The sequence below is a fragment of the Rattus rattus genome, chromosome 3 (assembly GCF_011064425.1).
Source record: "Rattus rattus isolate New Zealand chromosome 3, Rrattus_CSIRO_v1, whole genome shotgun sequence".
Lineage (NCBI taxonomy): Eukaryota > Metazoa > Chordata > Mammalia > Rodentia > Muridae > Rattus > Rattus rattus.
The window spans coordinates 9,260,027-9,278,613 of NC_046156.1; the positions used below are offsets into that span (position 1 = coordinate 9,260,027).

General features: G+C 42.3%; 1 protein-coding gene across 2 annotated transcripts in view; it reads right to left on the reverse strand.

Moving 5' to 3' along the window:
* Positions 1–11,061, reverse strand: part of Usp33 (ubiquitin specific peptidase 33) — a 33,918-nt gene extending 22,857 nt beyond the window's left edge. Inside the window, exons 1-9 of one of the 2 annotated variants that reach the window (XM_032897137.1) lie at positions 10,922–11,061; positions 10,693–10,746; positions 10,172–10,231; positions 8,495–8,647; positions 6,957–7,059; positions 5,266–5,335; positions 2,885–2,998; positions 2,369–2,447; positions 692–1,109 (exon numbers count right to left, since the gene is read on the reverse strand). In XM_032897137.1, the coding sequence (XP_032753028.1) occupies positions 692–1,109; positions 2,369–2,447; positions 2,885–2,998; positions 5,266–5,335; positions 6,957–7,059; positions 8,495–8,647; positions 10,172–10,231; positions 10,693–10,746; positions 10,922–11,002 (1,132 nt within the window). In that variant the 5' untranslated portion in view covers positions 11,003–11,061. The remainder of the gene's footprint in view (positions 1–691; positions 1,110–2,368; positions 2,448–2,884; positions 2,999–5,265; positions 5,336–6,956; positions 7,060–8,494; positions 8,648–10,171; positions 10,232–10,692; positions 10,747–10,921) is intronic. The other variant, XM_032897138.1, reaches the window with a different exon arrangement.
* Between the last annotated feature and the right edge of the window lie 7,526 nt (positions 11,062–18,587).

An 18,587-nucleotide genomic window follows, 5' to 3' on the forward strand; every position in this document is an offset into this window, starting at 1 on the left:
TAACGTAGCTCCTAAGGAGACAAATATGGTGTGTAACACAGTCCAACTCGTATCTTTCATTTGGGTATCTTCCTTCTCGAAAGGAACACTGTCCAATACAGTGAGCCTTAACAAAGCTCATGCACACATCAGCTCCGTCTACAGTGCAAGCCACTGGGTGCCATAGCACGATGATAGGAGATCATGGGCTGTGTTTCAAATCCTCAGGATCTCTACAGAATTTGCTTGAAATAAAAGGGGAAATTCCAAAGAGTCTAATTTTCTAGACTGCTATGTAACCATAAAGGAATCCTAATGAGCTCTGCTATACCAAAATAAATTAAAATAAATAAAATAGAAAAAAAATGAATTCCTAAGTAAATGATCCACAAAATTATCTTACTTTTAATTTCCTAACTTTATGATTTCACTGAACACTGCAAGCAGACAGTGTTAAACTGCAAGTCTATTAAAACTCCCAAAAGCCAGGTGTGGTAGCAAATACCTTTAATCCCAGCATTCAAGAGGCAGAGGCAGGCACATGTGTTTGAGGATAGCCTTGTCTACACAGCACATTCCAGGACAGCCAGGGGCATACATTAAGGCCCTGCCTAGTAAGTAAACAAATAAACAAACAAACAAATGACTTGTTCCAAAGTGACAGTCTGCGCATGCCACACCAGCACTGCACAGTCCGACTGTTAATCGTCACCTGAGGCTCTGCCGTGTATCTGCACCTTGACGGTCTCCTGGCTGTTTAGGTCAACTGTTTCACACACCGTGTCTCTGTCTTTATCCGGTTCTCCGTCAGAATCTGCTTTATTGCTCTTGTTGCACATCTTCTCTTTCTGCCAGTCTTTGGCCATCTCTAGGTCCTCCTCATCCTGAATGAGCATGGTGGTCTCAGTGCTGTCCTCAGGGCTGCCTTTAGAGACACTCTCATTTTCCCCTTTCTCACTGCTGCTGCTACAAGACTCGCAGGACTGAAAATCCACATCTGACTGGCTCTTCTCTTCCTCCACAGTCTCCTCAGAAGTTAGTGTTTGAGGCTCTTCCTCTATTTCCATGACCTGCTCCTTCAACTCTTCATGAAGCAGATCCATTAAACAGCGAAGGAATTCCTGGGCATCCTAGCACATCAACAAAACCACATTACCTTCTAACGCGAGTGATTGTCAGAACCTAAGAGGCATGAATGAACTGTGGACATATCACATGTCACACTGACTAGTCTACAGCCCATACTGCAACAGACCTACAACAGATTCCAACAGCTACGCAAACAAAAATTATGCTTTGTAATGAAACTGGATGCAACAGAAAATAAGGATTTTCCTCATGTGATAATCAGAATTTGGAAATATGCCCTAAAATAAGTTATTATGGAAATTGGTTTTAAGTAAGTTTTTCTCATCCATGGACTGTATCTCAAAGAAAAAATTGTCCATAGATCAACAAGAACTTTTTTGATGATATATTTCCTGAGCTGCAAAGAAGGTTCAGTAAAAGTGATTACCATGCAAGCCTGACCACCAAGTTCAATCTCTTAAGCCTGCTGTGGAAAAACAACCCACTCCACAAAGTTCTTTTCTGACCTTTAGACATGTAGTGTGGCATGTGTACACTGCCCTTCCTCATACACACAAGTAACATTAAATAAAAAAATTTAAATTCCTGAGCTCCAACCTACAGCTCTAAATTATAATGTCTGGAGATCCAGAACTTTATATGTTAAAGGTTAATAGTGAATGGTTTGAGAAAAGAGAAATGTGTGAGGACCAGCTATAAATTGTCCAGGGACTGCAGACCACTAAAGTAACTGAAGCTGCCCTATGACAGTAAGACAGCACAGTGAGAAATCACAAGGGTTGGTGCAGGGGGAGAACACTGTTCACTCACTGGAGCCACAGAAATGCAAAGACAAACAAACAGCCAGGTGTGGTGGAGGCCCCTCTGTCGTCCCGGCACATGAGAGGCAGAGAAAAGACGATCAGAAACTTAAGGCTATCACACACAGAGAGGCCAAGACCAGCCAGGGATACAAAAGACCCAGTCTCACAAGTCCAAACACCAAAGACAAAGGCGCAATGATGAAAAAGGACCACTGGGAAATGGAGTGTAATAACTCTCTCTCTCACTGAGGGTGACCGCAGTGGAGACAGTGCAGCTCAGCAGTGAAGAGCACTTGCTCGTACAATGACCCGGCTCAGTCTGCAGCACCCATGTGCTACGGTTCATGGTCCCCGGAACTCATCCAGGTATCTTCTTCTGACCTCACCAGGTATCAGGCACACATGGTGCACATACATAAACACAGGCAAACAAAGTCATACAAAGAAAATAAACACATTTGTTAAAAAGTTTAAGGATTTTTATATGGATAACTAACCTGCTGAGAATAGCCTCGAAAAGTTGGATTTACAGTTTTAATTCCTTGGAACAGATTAGCAGGCACAACAGATCCTGGCCTGAAAAATAAAGTTTTAAACAGATACTTTTGTAGTTTTAATTTTTTTTAAAGAATTGTATTACTCTCACACTGCACAATATTTTTCAAAAATGCAACTTCATAAACAGTTGTAAAGCAAAACTAACCTAATATGCAGCTAATGACCAATATGCTAAGATATGGGTGGGGCACGGGCACTGGCAGAGCAGGCAGCTGGCCTGGCCTACCCTGCCCAGTCTGGGAAGGCTCTGCTGCTCTGCACCTCGGCCGTGAGGCTCCCCAGCCTCCACATAACCAGCTGATGTTGACGATGGCCTCTGCTCCATCTGCATTTCCGTTTCAAATGACCCAACTCAAATCTCCTTCCTGCGTTTTTTTTTTCAACCCTCCAAACATTTCTGCTTTCATTCCATACTTATAATACTGATTTAAGACATAATTATATTAAGTACATACCTGCTCTTGTGCCACAATTCTGTCATTAGTTTGAGATAACTTTTACAAATGGCTGGTTTCTTATCTGTTCTAGCCAGTCCTCCACAATCAAGAAAGAACTGTGTCAAAGGTGGGCTAATTGAAAAGAGAGAGCAATATCAGAGTGGAATTAAGGCTGAGTTCTCATTACTTTCTAGTTACACAATGATTGACAGCACACATCAACCTCTCTGTTAGGTCTTTGCCCCTTTACGGTCTGACAGTCACTCCTTTATATCACTAATAAGTTTAACAAATCATTCTTGGACTCACCAAGTCAGGGTCCTCTGTTTCTGAGTGCTGGGATAAGAGGCTTGAACCTTGACCCAATCTCTTTCTAAATTGGTTTTTGTTTTTGTTCTTTATTAAGAATCTGAGCAGGGAGGCACATACCTGTAATTTCAGCACTAAGCAGACAGGGCCAAGAGGAACACACTGAGCTCAAGGCTAACCTGGGCTACACAGAGACCTGTCTGAAGTAAACAAGGAAGGAAGGAGGTATGGAAAAAGGCAGAAAAGGACTAAAAGAGGGTGAAGAGGAAAGACAGGGCAGGAGGGAGGAGGGACTGCTGTGCTGCCTCTCCCTGCTTACGGAAAGCACAGAACTAAGCAGATCCCAGTGAACACTGCTACCGTCCTCCTCATGCAGCCTCCACCCCTAGTGTTCTTTCTGTTCGGGTGCCCAGGACTCTGACTCTGGACTTCACTCTTTCCTGGGCCATCTTCAATTCCCGCAAATACACCAGTGACGGCCACATTCATGTTAGCCTTCAGACACCTTTCATCAACTGAATTCTTATCAAATGCTCAAACTGACCACTGTCTTGATATTTTAATCTAACACACTCAGAATTTTACTTGCAAGTGAACCTGATCTTCCAATAATCTTCTCCATTCTTTTTTTTTCTTTAAAGATTTATTCATTTATTATATATAAGTACATTGTAGCTGTCTTCAGATACACCAGAAGAGGGCATCAGATCTCTTTACAGATGATTGCAAGCCACCATGTGGTTGCTGGGAATTGAACTCAGGAACTCTGGAAGAGCAGTCGGGGCTCTTAACCACTGAGTCATCTCTCCAGCCCAATCTTCTCCATTCTTATTACCAACATTATGTATGCATATGAGAAAGACAGAGATAGTAAGACTCAGAGACTAAGAAACCTTGCTGCCCTTCCAAATGACTCCTTCATCAAATGATTCTACTATTAAACTTCAAATCTCCTCCCTTTCCCAGTACTCTAACCATATCCTAGCAACCACCAATTGTAAAAAAATGTCTTTCTCCAATTTATCTACTCCAAAATTGTGCAAGGCACTCTTACTTCTTACTTAGATTATTATACATCTTCTGTTTTTCCAAATTATACTTTTTCCTACAACCCACTATCCACATGGCAACCAGGGCTGCAAGACAGATTCCTCTATTCCCCTGCTGTAAAAGGACTTTGGTAGTCCCTTACCACACCTGAGACCTCAGTTTTAATGTGGATTGCACGTGGCCCTATGCAATTACTCCACAATTACTATGTCTACCACCCAGATTTTCTTCCAGGTTCTCAGTGTCAAACTCTTTCCCAAAGCTACTTTCAAACTCAAGTCATGTTCTGACAAAGTAATAATCACCCTATTTATATGCTGCAAATGGGAGGTCGGGGGGGGGTGTGTGTGAATGCTCTCTATTCAAGGGATTCTACCAGTAGAAACATACTTTCATATGATTTCTCACCTAATAATGATCTTAGAATGTGACAAATTTAAGTTCTTTGGTTTTCGTCCATAAATACACTTGCTAGAGATATTGTTCAGTACAGCAGTGTGCTTAAGGGCCCAGGTTTGAGGCCCAGCACTGCAAAAACTAAAACCAAGGACATACTACTGGAAGCCTGAGCTGGGATCCTCGGTCTTAGAAAACTACAGGTATTAACTGTGCACGCTATAGATGCTTGCAGTCCAGGACTTGAAATGTGGTACCATAAGGACCAGGTTCAAGGCCATCCTCAACTACACAGTTGGAGGCCAGCCTGGGTGAAAATAAGACACTGCCAAGAGAAAAACAAAATAATAAACTTAGATGCACACACAGCAATCCCACTGGGACAACGATGTCTTCACCCAGGTTCTTGCCTCTCTGCTCTGGGAGTTAGTCAGCTACTGTAGTAACAAGCTATCTTAGCTAACCTTATACTAGACCTGAGTATGGTGGGGTACATGTTTAGTTCCAGTACTCGGGAAGCATATCCCGTTGGATCTCTGAGCTCAAGACCAATCTGGTCTACGCAGCAAGTTCCTGGACAACCAGGAGAGTTGGTGGAGCGGGAGGAGAAAAGGAGAGAACCCAATATTGGTCTCACTGCTTACCAGTTAGAGAGAGCTTGCAGAGCGGCATTCATATAGCAAGTGTTTCCAATGTTTTTCAAACCTGTCAGGCCTGTGCAGAAGAAATATTAAGTCATCATTCAATAAAACATGAATCACTGAATTTTCTTGGTGTTTATTAAGAACAATTTCAAAAGTTAAAGCTATGAAAATGGGCTGATAGTTGACTAGCAGAGCATATGTATACTGTGCATAGAGCCCTGAGTTAAATGCCTAGTGAGCAAACACACACACGTTCACCACATACAGTACAGGAACAACTTTAAAAACACAGAAACATGGAGACACAGGGAAGCAGCCTGAACAACTCAGAGGCCACACTGTTGGAAATCTCTCACTCTCCAATCTTTTAAGCTTTAGATAAATTCAAGGATTTGTTAATTTAACCTAGAAGTTTTCACTTAAAAAAAACCTTTTCTACTGTTATGTAATGACAAATGCATGGGGGGGGGGGCTCACAATGACCAGGGTCTCATTATTATCACTACTGCCCTGGAACTCACTCTGCAGACCAGCTGACCTTGAGCTCACAGACATCTGCCTCCCTTGCCTCCCAAGTATTGAGACACTACCAGCTTAAGAATATAGACTATATTTTAAATAATCTGATTTAAGATTACAATTCTCATTCCTCCCAAAGCCCAAGTGAGAAGTCGGCCTGACCCTGTGATTGGTGTGGAGTGCCAGTGCCTTCCATAGGCTGCATTTACTTTGTCCAACGCACTCTATTTTTCTCGGTTCACTCCATCATTAAGAGAGAAAATAGAGGCTGACATCACAACACAACAAAAAAGAAACAATGACAAATATTCCAAATCTAGAATTATAAGCCAGGTGTGGTGGTGTACACTTTTAATCCTGGCACTCAGGAAACAGAGGCAAGCAGATCTCTGTCAGTTTAAGGTCAATCTGGTCTATATAACAAGTTCCAGGACAGCTATAAGTACATAATGGAGAAATTCTGTTTCAAAGAACACAACAACAAAATAACCTAAAAAATAAATTTAAAAAGTCCTAGGGCTAAGGATATATAGCTCATGGAAGGATGCTTGTCTGATATGTACACAGGTCCTGTGTTCTAAGAACTCACAGAACACCCAATGCTTACGCACATTAAATACTGTGAGCCTTAAAACCATGGGAAATCCTGACACTGTCTCCCAATGTAGGCGTTAAAAGTTTTGAGTGAACAGGGCAAAAGGACCTCTAGAACCACCTGATTCTTTTTCCAAATAATGCTGCCCCTGGCAAATTCTTGTCTTCCTTTTTTTCTTTTCATTTTATTTTTTTTTTTCTTTTTGTAGATGAGGGTAAAATAAGAGCAGCGGAAGCTAACCTCTGCCCTCAGCCTCCTGAGCACTGGGCCACAGGCACACAGTCTGCCAAGGAAGCGGCTTCACATCCCCCTAGAAACCCTTCCCTGGCAGGTGAGAACTCAAAATAACATTGGCAGCTAAAGGCTCCCAAACGACAGGGCACAGTCCAGCTGTGACAAATCAGGTTTGCATTACCTTCAAACACTGGCCCACAAGGTCCAACTTCTCAGTTCTGTTCTTAGTTATTACCTCTAAGCTCTACTAATAAAGCTTTGTACTTTGAGCTTCTCATTATGCAGTTCTTAATGAATGGGCAGTGCCACACAGAGTGGTGTTGACAGAAGAGCGAGCCTTTACCTCTAGCCTTCAGCTCATCTTCCTCTTCCACTTCTATATCCAGATCTTCAAATACAGCAACCAGAGGGGTTTTCAATGCTGTATTACTGGGTATTTTAAAATCCTTAATAAAAAAAAGACATAACAAACTTGAATAAATCCTTAATCAAAACATACTTTAACTTACATAACAACCTCATCACACAACTATTAGAAGATATTACCATAACAGCAGAGATTTGCCAGCATGGTGGCACATGCTTGTAACCCCAGCACTTAGGAGGCACAGGCAAAAAGACGAGTTCAAGGCCAGTCATGGCTAGTGCCAAGTTAGAGGGCAGCCTGAGCTACAGAAAACAACCACAACAGCAGGGTTAGGAGGCTGGCTTAGTGCTAAGAGCATGAGAGGACCCTGATTCCATTGCAACACCTATGTCAGGTGGTTCTAGCTGCTGCCACTCTGGCTCATGTGGATCTGAGGGCTTTCCTGGATTCCTAAGTACACTTACATGTACACACCCACACTCACAAAATTTTAAAAAGTAAAAAGTAAAATGTAACAGCAGTAAAGATAGAAATAATGGTAATCATTACAAAATTGACATTTATGTTTTGTAGAAAATGGGCTTTATTTCTGTGTGTGTGGACCTATGCGAGAGCACACGCGTGCACAGCTGCAGAAGGCCAAAGCAGCAGGCCCAGAGCTGGAGCCACAGGCAGTGCTGACTCACCCCATATAGGTGCTGGGAACCAAACTCAGGTCTTCTCCAAGAGCAGCATGTACTCTTAACCTGAGTCACCTTTCCAGTCCCCAAAAAACTTTCCAAAAAAAAGGTCTCTTCAAAAAGTGACATTTCTGCATTTCAGCCCAAGAACTAACTTTATCTAAATTATGATATGCCTTGTCTTTTACAATCTCTTAATTTCTATAGCAACACAGGGTGTGACAGATAAGCTAATCCACAGACTCTCACCGCTTCTCTGTATGAGTTTTATACATGCACTCACAGCCAAAGGCTTCTTCTGTAAATGAGAATCGGCCATCTTTGCAAACGTGTTTACGTCTCCTAATCCACAGGACTAGGTTAGTCCTGAGTTAGCTAAGTTTGAGGAGAGAACAGGAAAGGGGCTGTATTCACACAGGCCATGGAGGCCTTCCGCCTTCAAGACTTAGATTCACAGAGACTTTCACAAAAGCCTACAGAAACCCATTATGCTGTAAGCTAAGTTTTACAGTGTCTCTTTAAAAAGGAACTTGAACCTAGGCATGCTGCCTGGATAGATAAGTCTCACCCAGAAGATAAGGGTTATCGACAAAAATCTCTGTGTCTGGTATGACATGTCCCTTCCAACCTTTCTTTACAGAGCTGTTGCAAGGCACAGGTGTTTTCCACCTTCAGTCCCACACAAGAACAAAGCAAGACTCGAGTGCTGCATTTGGCACACAGACAAGCTTTCTAAAGTACACGTAAGGTAAGGTACTTTAAGGTTGTAAATTCCAACCACATGACAAACTCTTAAAATTGTTTCCTGAACATTTATAATCTAAATGATATTACCTGGACACTGTTTTCTTGTGTTTGTTGAGGCTGTCTTACATGAGGTAATGAAGGAGGAGTTCCTAATTTTCTATCCAAGAATACTTCTTTGCTGCAAGCATAACACCATACTCGAAGGGTGGTGAGGTTCACAGTTAGATAATGCTTTGTCTTCTGCAGAGTTTCAGAGGAGGAAAAGGGAGCCGCCATTAGATAGTCTTGAAAACATGTCTGCAGAGGACCTCATAATGAACTGCAGCCTTTGGCAAATAGTAATTTATTCAGAAGAGCTACTGTGGAGCACACACACAAACAATCGAAAACTCTTTAGATGAACTATAAAACCTTGTCTAGTAACAACACCTAGCTAGTCTACAAGCTATCCCAGTGTCTGTTCCTCTCATCACAGGACAGTGACTACAGCAGTGTAAGGCTCCTCAGCTCTGCAGTTAGCAAACAAGAATACAAGAAACCAGGACGTGGCAGTCCTGTAATCCTAGCAGACCAAAGGATCATGTGTTCAAGATCACCTTCTACCTCATAGAAAATCCAAGCCCAGTCGCACCACAGGCAACTTTTTTCAGGGTATTTAACTCTAGGAAAACAGAACTGCAAAAGAACGCACATTATTGAAGCAAATTACAACTCAAGCAACTCAAACTAAGCTCTCAATAACTGATAGCCCTCTGCACGAGGGCTGAGCCCTACAGAATGCACACTCTACAGCTGACTAGTTTCTCAGTTTTCTGAAGGACAGCCATAGAAAGTATCATTTCAGATGCACAGGGAAGTAACTGTGTACAAGGCTGCCTTAGGGCTTCAAAGATTTGGGCTTCATTCTCATGAGGCTGTGACTAGTTGCTAAAGATTATCAAAGGGTACTTTAAAATACCATTTGAGAAACACTGTTTAGAATGGAAGGTCTACATGATTCATGCCAGTCATGTGGGAAGCACCATACAAGTGGAGCGATCGATGTAGGCCACCACTCCAGTCAGACTGATATGAACAGCCAAGAATAGGATTAAGAGTTGGAAGTCATCCAGGCAGCACCTGGCCATTAGGGTGGCTCAACAGGAAAAAGCACTTGGTACAAGCCTGACAACCTGAGTTCAAACCTACAACCCACAGTTCAGGCACAGAACCAACTCCCAAAACTGTCCTCTGACCTCCGTGAGCATGCTGTGGTACACACATGACTCCCACACACAAACTTAAAAGAAAAATTAATTAAAATTTAAAAACAAAAATCTAAGCATCAACACTAACTCCAACCTCCATAATCTGATACTATACCTATAACCTCTACATGCATGTATGTGGACTTCCTTTATCAATACTCAATTATAATCACGTATTAATATGGATTTTCTTAGCATTCCCTCCCTACCTTTCACTGAGAATAAGCAAAGTTTTATCTTATATATTTTCTAAAAGGCATAAATTCTAGCTTGGTGTGGTGCCACACGTCTGTAAGGTAACACATGAGAGACACAGGAAGGAGGACCCCAGGTTCTAGGCCAGGTTACACAGCTAGAGTAGATCACAAACTCCAGTCATAACTTGAATTCCTGTTACTTGATTCTCTTTTCCTTCAAACCTGTATTTCAGTGATGCAGTACATGCTTGGCATATGCCCAGCCCTGGATCCAGTCCCAGCACTAACCATTGCCATGCATCCAATAATTCCATACTTACCTTCGAGTGTATGGTGCTGTGATCTTGTGACTCCCCACAGCCAACATAGGAACACCTATTCTATAATAAGTATGTAAGAGAAAGTATTTTATCACAGGCACATTGTCTACAAACAGCACTAAATAACATTTACACTTAAGTCTTGATTTTATGTTTAAGTCAATGATTGAATTACTTTGCATAGTTAGATAACGAAATTAAAAGGTATTAAGCATCGAGACCAGATTAAGTATTTCAAAATGGCACGTTATCTCCCCTCCAATAGAGGGTAAGCATAGACAATCCTGAGTGGTTTACTAAAAACTCTAAAAGCATGCTTCAGTAAAACTCCATCCACAGTCTGAACTTCCATTGTTTTTTTGTAATTAGTTGTGTTTTAAAAGTATACTCATATAAAATTATTTTATACATCCAAAAATTATTATTAATAAATTTGCAACTGCAAACTTTCAGGAAAACACACACACACGTGCACACACACACACACACACACACACACACACACACACACACACACATACCTCTAGGCATGCCCACAGGTTTGGTCCTCTGACTTTACAGTCCTGACAAGCACCCTAGGAAAGCAAACACAAGAGACATTTGGTGGGTCAGTGCAGTCAGACATACACAAGTCACCATAACGACATGTATCTTTAAACATGATACAGAATATTCTACTAATTTACTTAAATGTGTATTTAAGAGGAAAGTGAGTGTGGCAATTTAAGGGATGACTACTATAGGACTTACATGAGATTTTTGTATCAAATCCTCTTTTGTTATTTCACCAACTGAATCCAAATGTGGACAATGATTTCGAAAAGTCGTCATTTTCTTAGTTTTTTTTTTTTTTTTCTCTTTCTCAAGGCTTTTCCAATCAGGCAAAACCTACAGGAAAGGTGGCCCAAAACTTAATTACAAATTCTTAGCAAGCTAAAAATGGTTAAAGCAAAAGATAAAATAAGGAATATACATGCTTTCCATGCAAAAACTGTTCAGATGTGCCTGCAGCTGGTATAATAAATAAGTCGACATTGATTGACTGACTGATTGATTGATAAATTGATTTGAGACAAAGTTTCACTATGTAGTCCTGACTACCCCAGTCTGCGTAGACCAGACTGGCCTGAACTCATAAAGACCCTCTCTTTTGGCCTCTGCCTCCCAAGTGCTGAAAATAAAGATGCCCACTACACCAGGCTTGTTTTGTCTGTCTGTTTTTAAGACAGGGTCTTACCAGGGAGTTCTAGCTGTCCTGAAACTCGTTATGTAGATCAGATTGGCCTCAAACTTAACAAGATCCATCTGCCTTTGCCTTACAAGTGCTGGGATTAAAAGTATGTTCCACCACACCTGGCTTAATAGCTCTCTGAAAATTCCATACATCTTTGACCATATTTTCCTCCCTTCCTCAACTCTTCCCAAATCCATCTCTCCTTTCCTACCCACCGAAATTTGTGTCTTTTATTTTAATACCAATCAAATGCAGTTTGTGCTGCCTATATATTCTTGGATGTGTGACTTCCACACATGTGATCCACATGTCCCATGGTTGATTAACCAGGGACTACACTCAAAAAAATAAGCTTGACTCAGCCTCCACGAGCAGCTATCAACGGCAATGGCTCCTCAGCTGGGAGGGGCGTCGTGCTCACCTCCCTCTCTGAGCTGGGACCTGGTCTGACGTAAGCTTTTGTTCTGTGCATGATGTCATGGCCAGTGCTCTGTGGTCTCCAGGGCTTTGCTTTTCATCATCCACCACTGCTTCACCCACATGATCGCAGCGCCTTGGAAAGCGGGGTATGACACAGACACCCGGTTGGGCTGAGTCCTCGCAGTCTCATCCTCTGCCCCTTCAACAATGTGGGTATTCTAGAAATAAACACCTCTCTGACGAGGATTAAGAGATGTACTAATCGGCCTGGCAGGGGTGATACCTTTAATCCCAGCACTCAAGAGCAGAACTCTGTGAGTCTACAGAGTGAGTTAAAGGACAGCCAGGAATACACAAAGAATCCCTGTCTCAAAACCAAAACCAAACAAAGAAAAATCAAAACAAAAGAAGAGGTCCATCAATCTATGGTGTAACACTAAGTTATTACGAGTCAGTTCAATACTGTGTCTATCAGCACATGGTAGGTTCTCCCTCCGGGGCCCATGACCTATCTAGCAAGAGGTTATTTGTCCCAGCAATGGTACCAAATATGAGTTCATCTTGTTGGAAAAGCCTTAAATCAAATCAGAAAAGAGTTGTTCGCCCAAAGTGCTCACACTACTCACTCACCAGTGGGTGTGTCTGCCAAGACAGCTGCTGTGGTAGCTTGCACAGTTCACAGCTGGCTAAGAGCGATGATCATGGTTCTCCTTCACCAGCACACATAGAAACTTCCAGAACTATGGAAGAAAACCAATAAGGATGAAGCATCCTTATTCCATGGCTCAATTTTATATGCTGTCTACAGTGGTAGGGTCTTACCAACCAGAGAGAACCTGTCTCAATGAGGAGGAAGGGGAGGGCTCAACAAGTTACCCTCTGACTTCCACACATTCACTGTGGGTACATGTGTGCCCATACTCACATACACCCAGACAATAAGCAGACTTTTTCAAATCATAGTAATCCTTAACATTTGAAAAGTATTAAGTAAATCACACTGTGGACTTCAGGGCATGAAGTTCAATTTAAACACTTGTTAATGTTCTTATTCATGTTTTTAAGAAAATGTTTAGCAATCTTTTTCACCCATTTCTCATCTCTCCTCTCCTTTTTGTACCCAAGTACATGCACTGTCTGTCAGTCAAGAGGGAAGAGTTGGTTTCAATTACCCCATCACCTTAAGTAACTGAAAATTTAAACCAACAGGGCATATAAAGCAATGGCTTTAGGTACCAGACAACATACAGTATAGTACAGTGACTCCAACCAAATTAAAATGAGATAAGGCACTGTGGCTAGCCCCGGAGAGCAGCGAAGTGAAACACAAACAGGCCTGGGCAGTCTCAGAGCTGGGGGACAACAAACAATTCAGGAAGCTCACAATATCAGAGCTCATGAGGTACAGTCTCCCAGAAAAAAGAACAGAGACAGTAGCCAATCTCCGGAAAGTGGCAGGGACATCCTATGCCACCACACATTCACTCCCTGCTCCAACGAGTGCAACAGCTGGGACTACAACAAGAACAAGCAAGACCCAGAAGCTAGAGGAGGGAGAAAGCACTCATTCTCCAAGCCTACCATGCCTGTGTTGCCACCAGCCACAGCTTGGAGACTGACAAGCAGAGGTAATGAAGCATTCAGATGGCAGCGCCTCAGCAACAAGGAGTGACGCTCTCCCTGTCCTAACTACATACTAACGGGTTCTAAATCTCAAAGGACAGTCTTCAAAACAAACAAAGGGAGAGAAAGACTGCTCAACATGTAAGACACTGGCTGCTCTTCCAGAGGACCCACTTTCAGTTCCCTGCATCTACAGGCTGTACCTAACTGTCCACTTTTCAGGGAATCACTCCATGAACCAGGAATACATACGGTACGCACACACACACACACACACACACACACACACACACACACACACTCATAAGCATAAAACAAAAATAAATCAATTGTTTTGTGTTTTGAGACAAGGTTTCATCGCGCAGTTCTGGCTGGACTGAACCTGGTTTTTAAGCCAAGCTGGCCTTGAACACAGAAATTCTCCTGCCTCTGTCTCCAGTACGTCACCCCAGTCAGCTCAATCTTGACAAAATAAGTAAGTAAAGCAGAAGCAATTCACCATGGAAGTCTGATCTCCACATGTACACACACTGTAATTACACTTTATAAGGGCTGAGTTTTTGTTTGTTGGTTTGTGTTTACAGAGACTGAAACCCAGGGCCTTGTGCATGCTATCCCAGCGTTCTACCTGTGAGCAGGAACCCTGGTCTGTAAGAGCTGCTTCTTAAATAGATTTTGCAAGATTCTTTTCCAAAGGGGCTGTAACAATGTCTACCTCACTAACAAGTAAGGAAAGAACTCTTTCTGTACCACAAAACAATTTTCTCTACACACAAAGAATTACTGAGGAAGAGAACAGGGCCAGCTCAGCCTTCTCCTGTACTTTCAACCTACACAATTTAAAATCCTGCTAACTTCTTTTATCTTCCCAATATAAGTACATAACAGGAACTTGGTAAATGTGGCTTTAACTGAAACCTATTTTAAGTTTTACATATAATATAAAAACCTAGATTCTACACAAGACAGAAAATATAGGGGCTGGAGAGATGGCTCAACAATTAAGAGCAATAGCTGCTCTTCCAGAGGTCCTGAGTTCAATTCCCAGCAACCACATGGTGGCTTACAACCATCTATAATGGAACTGGTATCCTCTTCTGATGTGTCTGAATCAATGACAGTGTATTCAAATATTTAAAAATAAATCTTTAAAAAAAAGAAAATGTGGTATTTGCCTTTGTGAATCTGGCTGATTTTATTTAACATGATTTCTAGTCCCATCCACTTTTCTACACTCCATTGCATATATGTGCACTCATTTGTTCTACACTCCATTGCATATATGTGCACTCATTTGTTGCTGGGCACAGGGCTGGCTCCACACTGACGCCTGTGACTAGGACGTCAGTAGTCACGGAGAGCCAGTCCCTGCGTGACTTAGGTTCCTTTAGGTGCAGACCCAGGAGTGCTGCGCATTCTCGTGAGAGACTGGTGAAGAACAGCCCCAGAGGCTACACCAGTTTATATCCCACTGGCAGTGACTCCTTGTTCTGCTAATGACAGGCGTTCTGATAGTTAGCAAGCTAAAGGCAGTTTTAACTGCCACTTCCCTGGTAGCTCAGAATGTCCATGTTGAACATTTCCTTCAAATACTTATCAGCCCGATGCAGTTCTTCTTTCAAGAGCTGCCTGCTCATTTGCCCACAGTTGGATGATTGGGGGGGGTTGAATTCTGGGTCCTTTGTAAACTCTAGAGCTAATCTTCAGATGCACAGCTGACAACAGACTTTCTCTCATTCTGTCATCCTATTTCTTCACTCCTCAAGTCCCTACTAGACACGCTATAGACATTTACTTGCTGTCATTTCCCTCTATCCTAATTTAGGGCTATTTTATTTTTTAATGAATGTGTGTGTAAACATATACCAGTGTGTACAGGTGCTGAGAGAGACCAAAATGGGTGTCAGTTTTCATAGAGTTGGGGTTATACTAGACTGAGCCACTGGGAACTGAACCCCCAAGTCATCTCTCCAATGCGTTAGATTTTTAAAAGCTGGTCTTCATGAACTTTATCAAATACCTTCAGGATACTAAGAGCTTATCATATTTCTTGCTTCACTTGTTGATATAGTCTATTATAAAATTTGGTAAGTAATGCTCCTTATGTTGGGACAACATATTCTCCTTGGACAGACAATGCTGCTAATCTATTGTTTCATATTTGTACCTATTGGATAAAACTGCACTTAAAAATTCTACACTTCATGTGTTACCATTTTTCTGAGATAAAAGAACATGTTAGACAGATTCAAGGAGATTCTTTAGTGGTGGAGTGGAGGCTTGCCTCATGATGCGGCATTCTTAAAACCATCTGTTATGCTATTTTTTTCAAAGACAAATTCTTTTTTGTCATTGATGGCTTTGGTTTGGTTTTGGTTTGGTTTGGTTTTAGAGACAGGATCTCACTATGTTGTCTTTGCTGAATTCACTATGTAGATAAGGCTGGCCCTATACTCAGATATCCAAAGGCCTCTGCCTACCAAGAGCTGAGTTTCAAGGAATACATTACCATGCACAGCCCCACAGACAAATTCTTGATCAACTTTTCAGTCTTTTCAAGATAACTAAAACTTTCAATTTTTTAGTTTGTGGGTCAATTTTCCTCCTTTTTGCATAATCCTGTAATAGCAGCTACGCAAGGGACCGAGGCAGAATGATTCCTGAGCCCAGGATGTGAAAGCCAGCTTAGACAGCAGGGCCTGACTCTGACACAATACAAACTTAAAATATAGGGCTAGAGAGAGATGGCTGAGATGATAAGGGCACTTGGTAGTCTTGCAAAGGACCTGCATTTGGTTCCAAGAACCTAGGTAGCAACTCAAAACTACCTCTAACTCCAGTTTCAGGAGATCTGACACCCTCTTCTGGACTCCTAAGGCACCAGGAACTTTATACAAATGTCCTACAGAACAAATCCTTCATACCTGTACAAAGACCTACAGATCACAGTAGTAGTCCTAAAGTCTCCAAATCATCCTTAACTTTGACTGAAACCTCAGGCAACTGAAGTTTGGACCTATAACCACCATGTTATTAAAGCAGCCTAATCCCTAACTGTGTTGTATATAGCCATCCTCACCCCTTATCAAGGAAACGTCTCTCTGCAATAGACAGAGACCATTACAGAAACCACAGACGCCAAATGCAGAGTTACGAATCCTGGTCCCAGTGGACAGACACATCTACAAAACAACTCAGGGAGCACTGCAGAAGAAGATGGGAAGATTGTTAGAACCGGAGGATCAGAGTTTACTGTTGAGATTGTGTATCCTAGTAACACCAGAAGCTGGCCTCATAATGTCTCACCAGCACAACTGCCTAAGCACAAGCTAAAGAACAACTATAGATGTCCTAAAGCAGACTCCGGAAAGCCCACAAGTCCTGGACACTGCAAAGAGAAGGCTTAAGGTAAGCTCAGAGCCAGAGAAATAATCTTCCCCAGTGGAGAGCTGGCCAATACCAAATGAGGAGCTCTGAAAACATTCATAGGAGTAACCCTGTATCGATTTGGCAGGTTATATCTAGGAATAGATGTGTGTGTGTGTGTGTGTGTGTGTGTGTGTGTGTGTGTGTATGTGTATGGGTGTGTTCGCGTGTGTGTGTACATGCATGTAAAAATAACTAGTGAAAAACCTGTCCATGAAGCCAGGTATGGCGGTACTCACCTTTAATCCCTGCAGAGGCAGAAGCTAGTGAATCTCTGTGAGTTTGAGGCCAGCCAGGCCTACAGAGGAGTTCTAGGATGGCCAAGAAATGGAGGGAGGGATGGAGGGAGGGAAGGATGGAGGGAGGGATAGAGGGAGGGAGGCAGGAGAGAGATGGGCCAGACCGACCTGGTTGTAAATTTAAGAGATCAAAGAAGGCTATATAGGAAGGTTTGGTGGGAAAGGGGAAATGATATAATTTATGATACTCTTAAAAATAAAAAGAAATTTTTAAAAATCTGCTCAATAAGTGGTAAGACATAGTCAATTTTAGTTTATCCAATTTAATTGTGACAAATATGGGAGAGAGAACATGAAAGGTTTAACAAATTTGACAGAAGTCTAATACAAGCCTCAATTAATCTTAGCCTTAAGTCTTATATCAAACAAGATCAAGGACAAGGACAGCCACTGGACCAACCCAGCAGCCCATGCCTGTAATTCCACTAGAGAGGCAGAGGCAAGTGCCCCATTTTGAGAACAGTCTGGTTCACATAGTGAGTACACAAACATTAACAAAAAGGATAGCCATTAAATCTAGAGAGTGCAGCTCAGTGGTCCTGTGTCTTCCCAGTATCACCACAAATAAGCAAGTTATTCAGCCAGGTACAAACAGAAAAGCAAATGCAACCACCATATCCAATGACAGCCACTATAAAGAAAATGGTTGAGCCTTTCTGTTCATTTGCTGAAGATAACATCAGCGATCATAAAGGAATAAACACTGCCAAGAGTGTTGGCACACATCTGTAATCTCTGCCCTGGAGGTGAATGCCAAAGACTGTCAATGTAAGGCCACTCTGGGCCATGCAGGGAGACCTCGTCTCAAAATGAATGAAAGAACAAATAAAACTTTTAAGTCATCTGAATAATGTTTCCACCAAACATATTAAAAGTTCCTTCTTTGGGATTTCATCATCAACTGAAACCATTCAGTCTTGTTTATGTCACACGAATACCACAGCTTCACCACCTCAACTATTTCAGGGCTGTTATAAGCCCTGAAAGCAGACTGACTGTTAATGAAGTCCAAACACCAACCATCACCTCCCCACCCTGACCCACACTGCCTGCCATTCCTTTACTCTCCTGAAATAACTTGGAAGCCAGGAGGAGGCTGTCCAACCTCTCATTGCCCTCAGACCCTCTCCTTACCTTCTACTGCCAAGCTATGTCTTTTTACCACGTCTCAGTCACACCAGGGTTACTGAGCGAGAACGCGGGCTAACAATCCTGCTCCGGAGTCACAGTACCCTTTGAACCTCCCCGGGATCTTACTGGTAGCTGTAGTACAGCTTCCGGGACTTCAGCACTGTGCTTCTCTCCTAAGCTCCCTAGCACGTCAGGAACTTGCCTGTTCCTAACAAGGGAACATTTCTGAAGCAGTCACAGTCAGCAAGGACAGGGTAAGTAGGAAACACCATGTCCCAGCTGT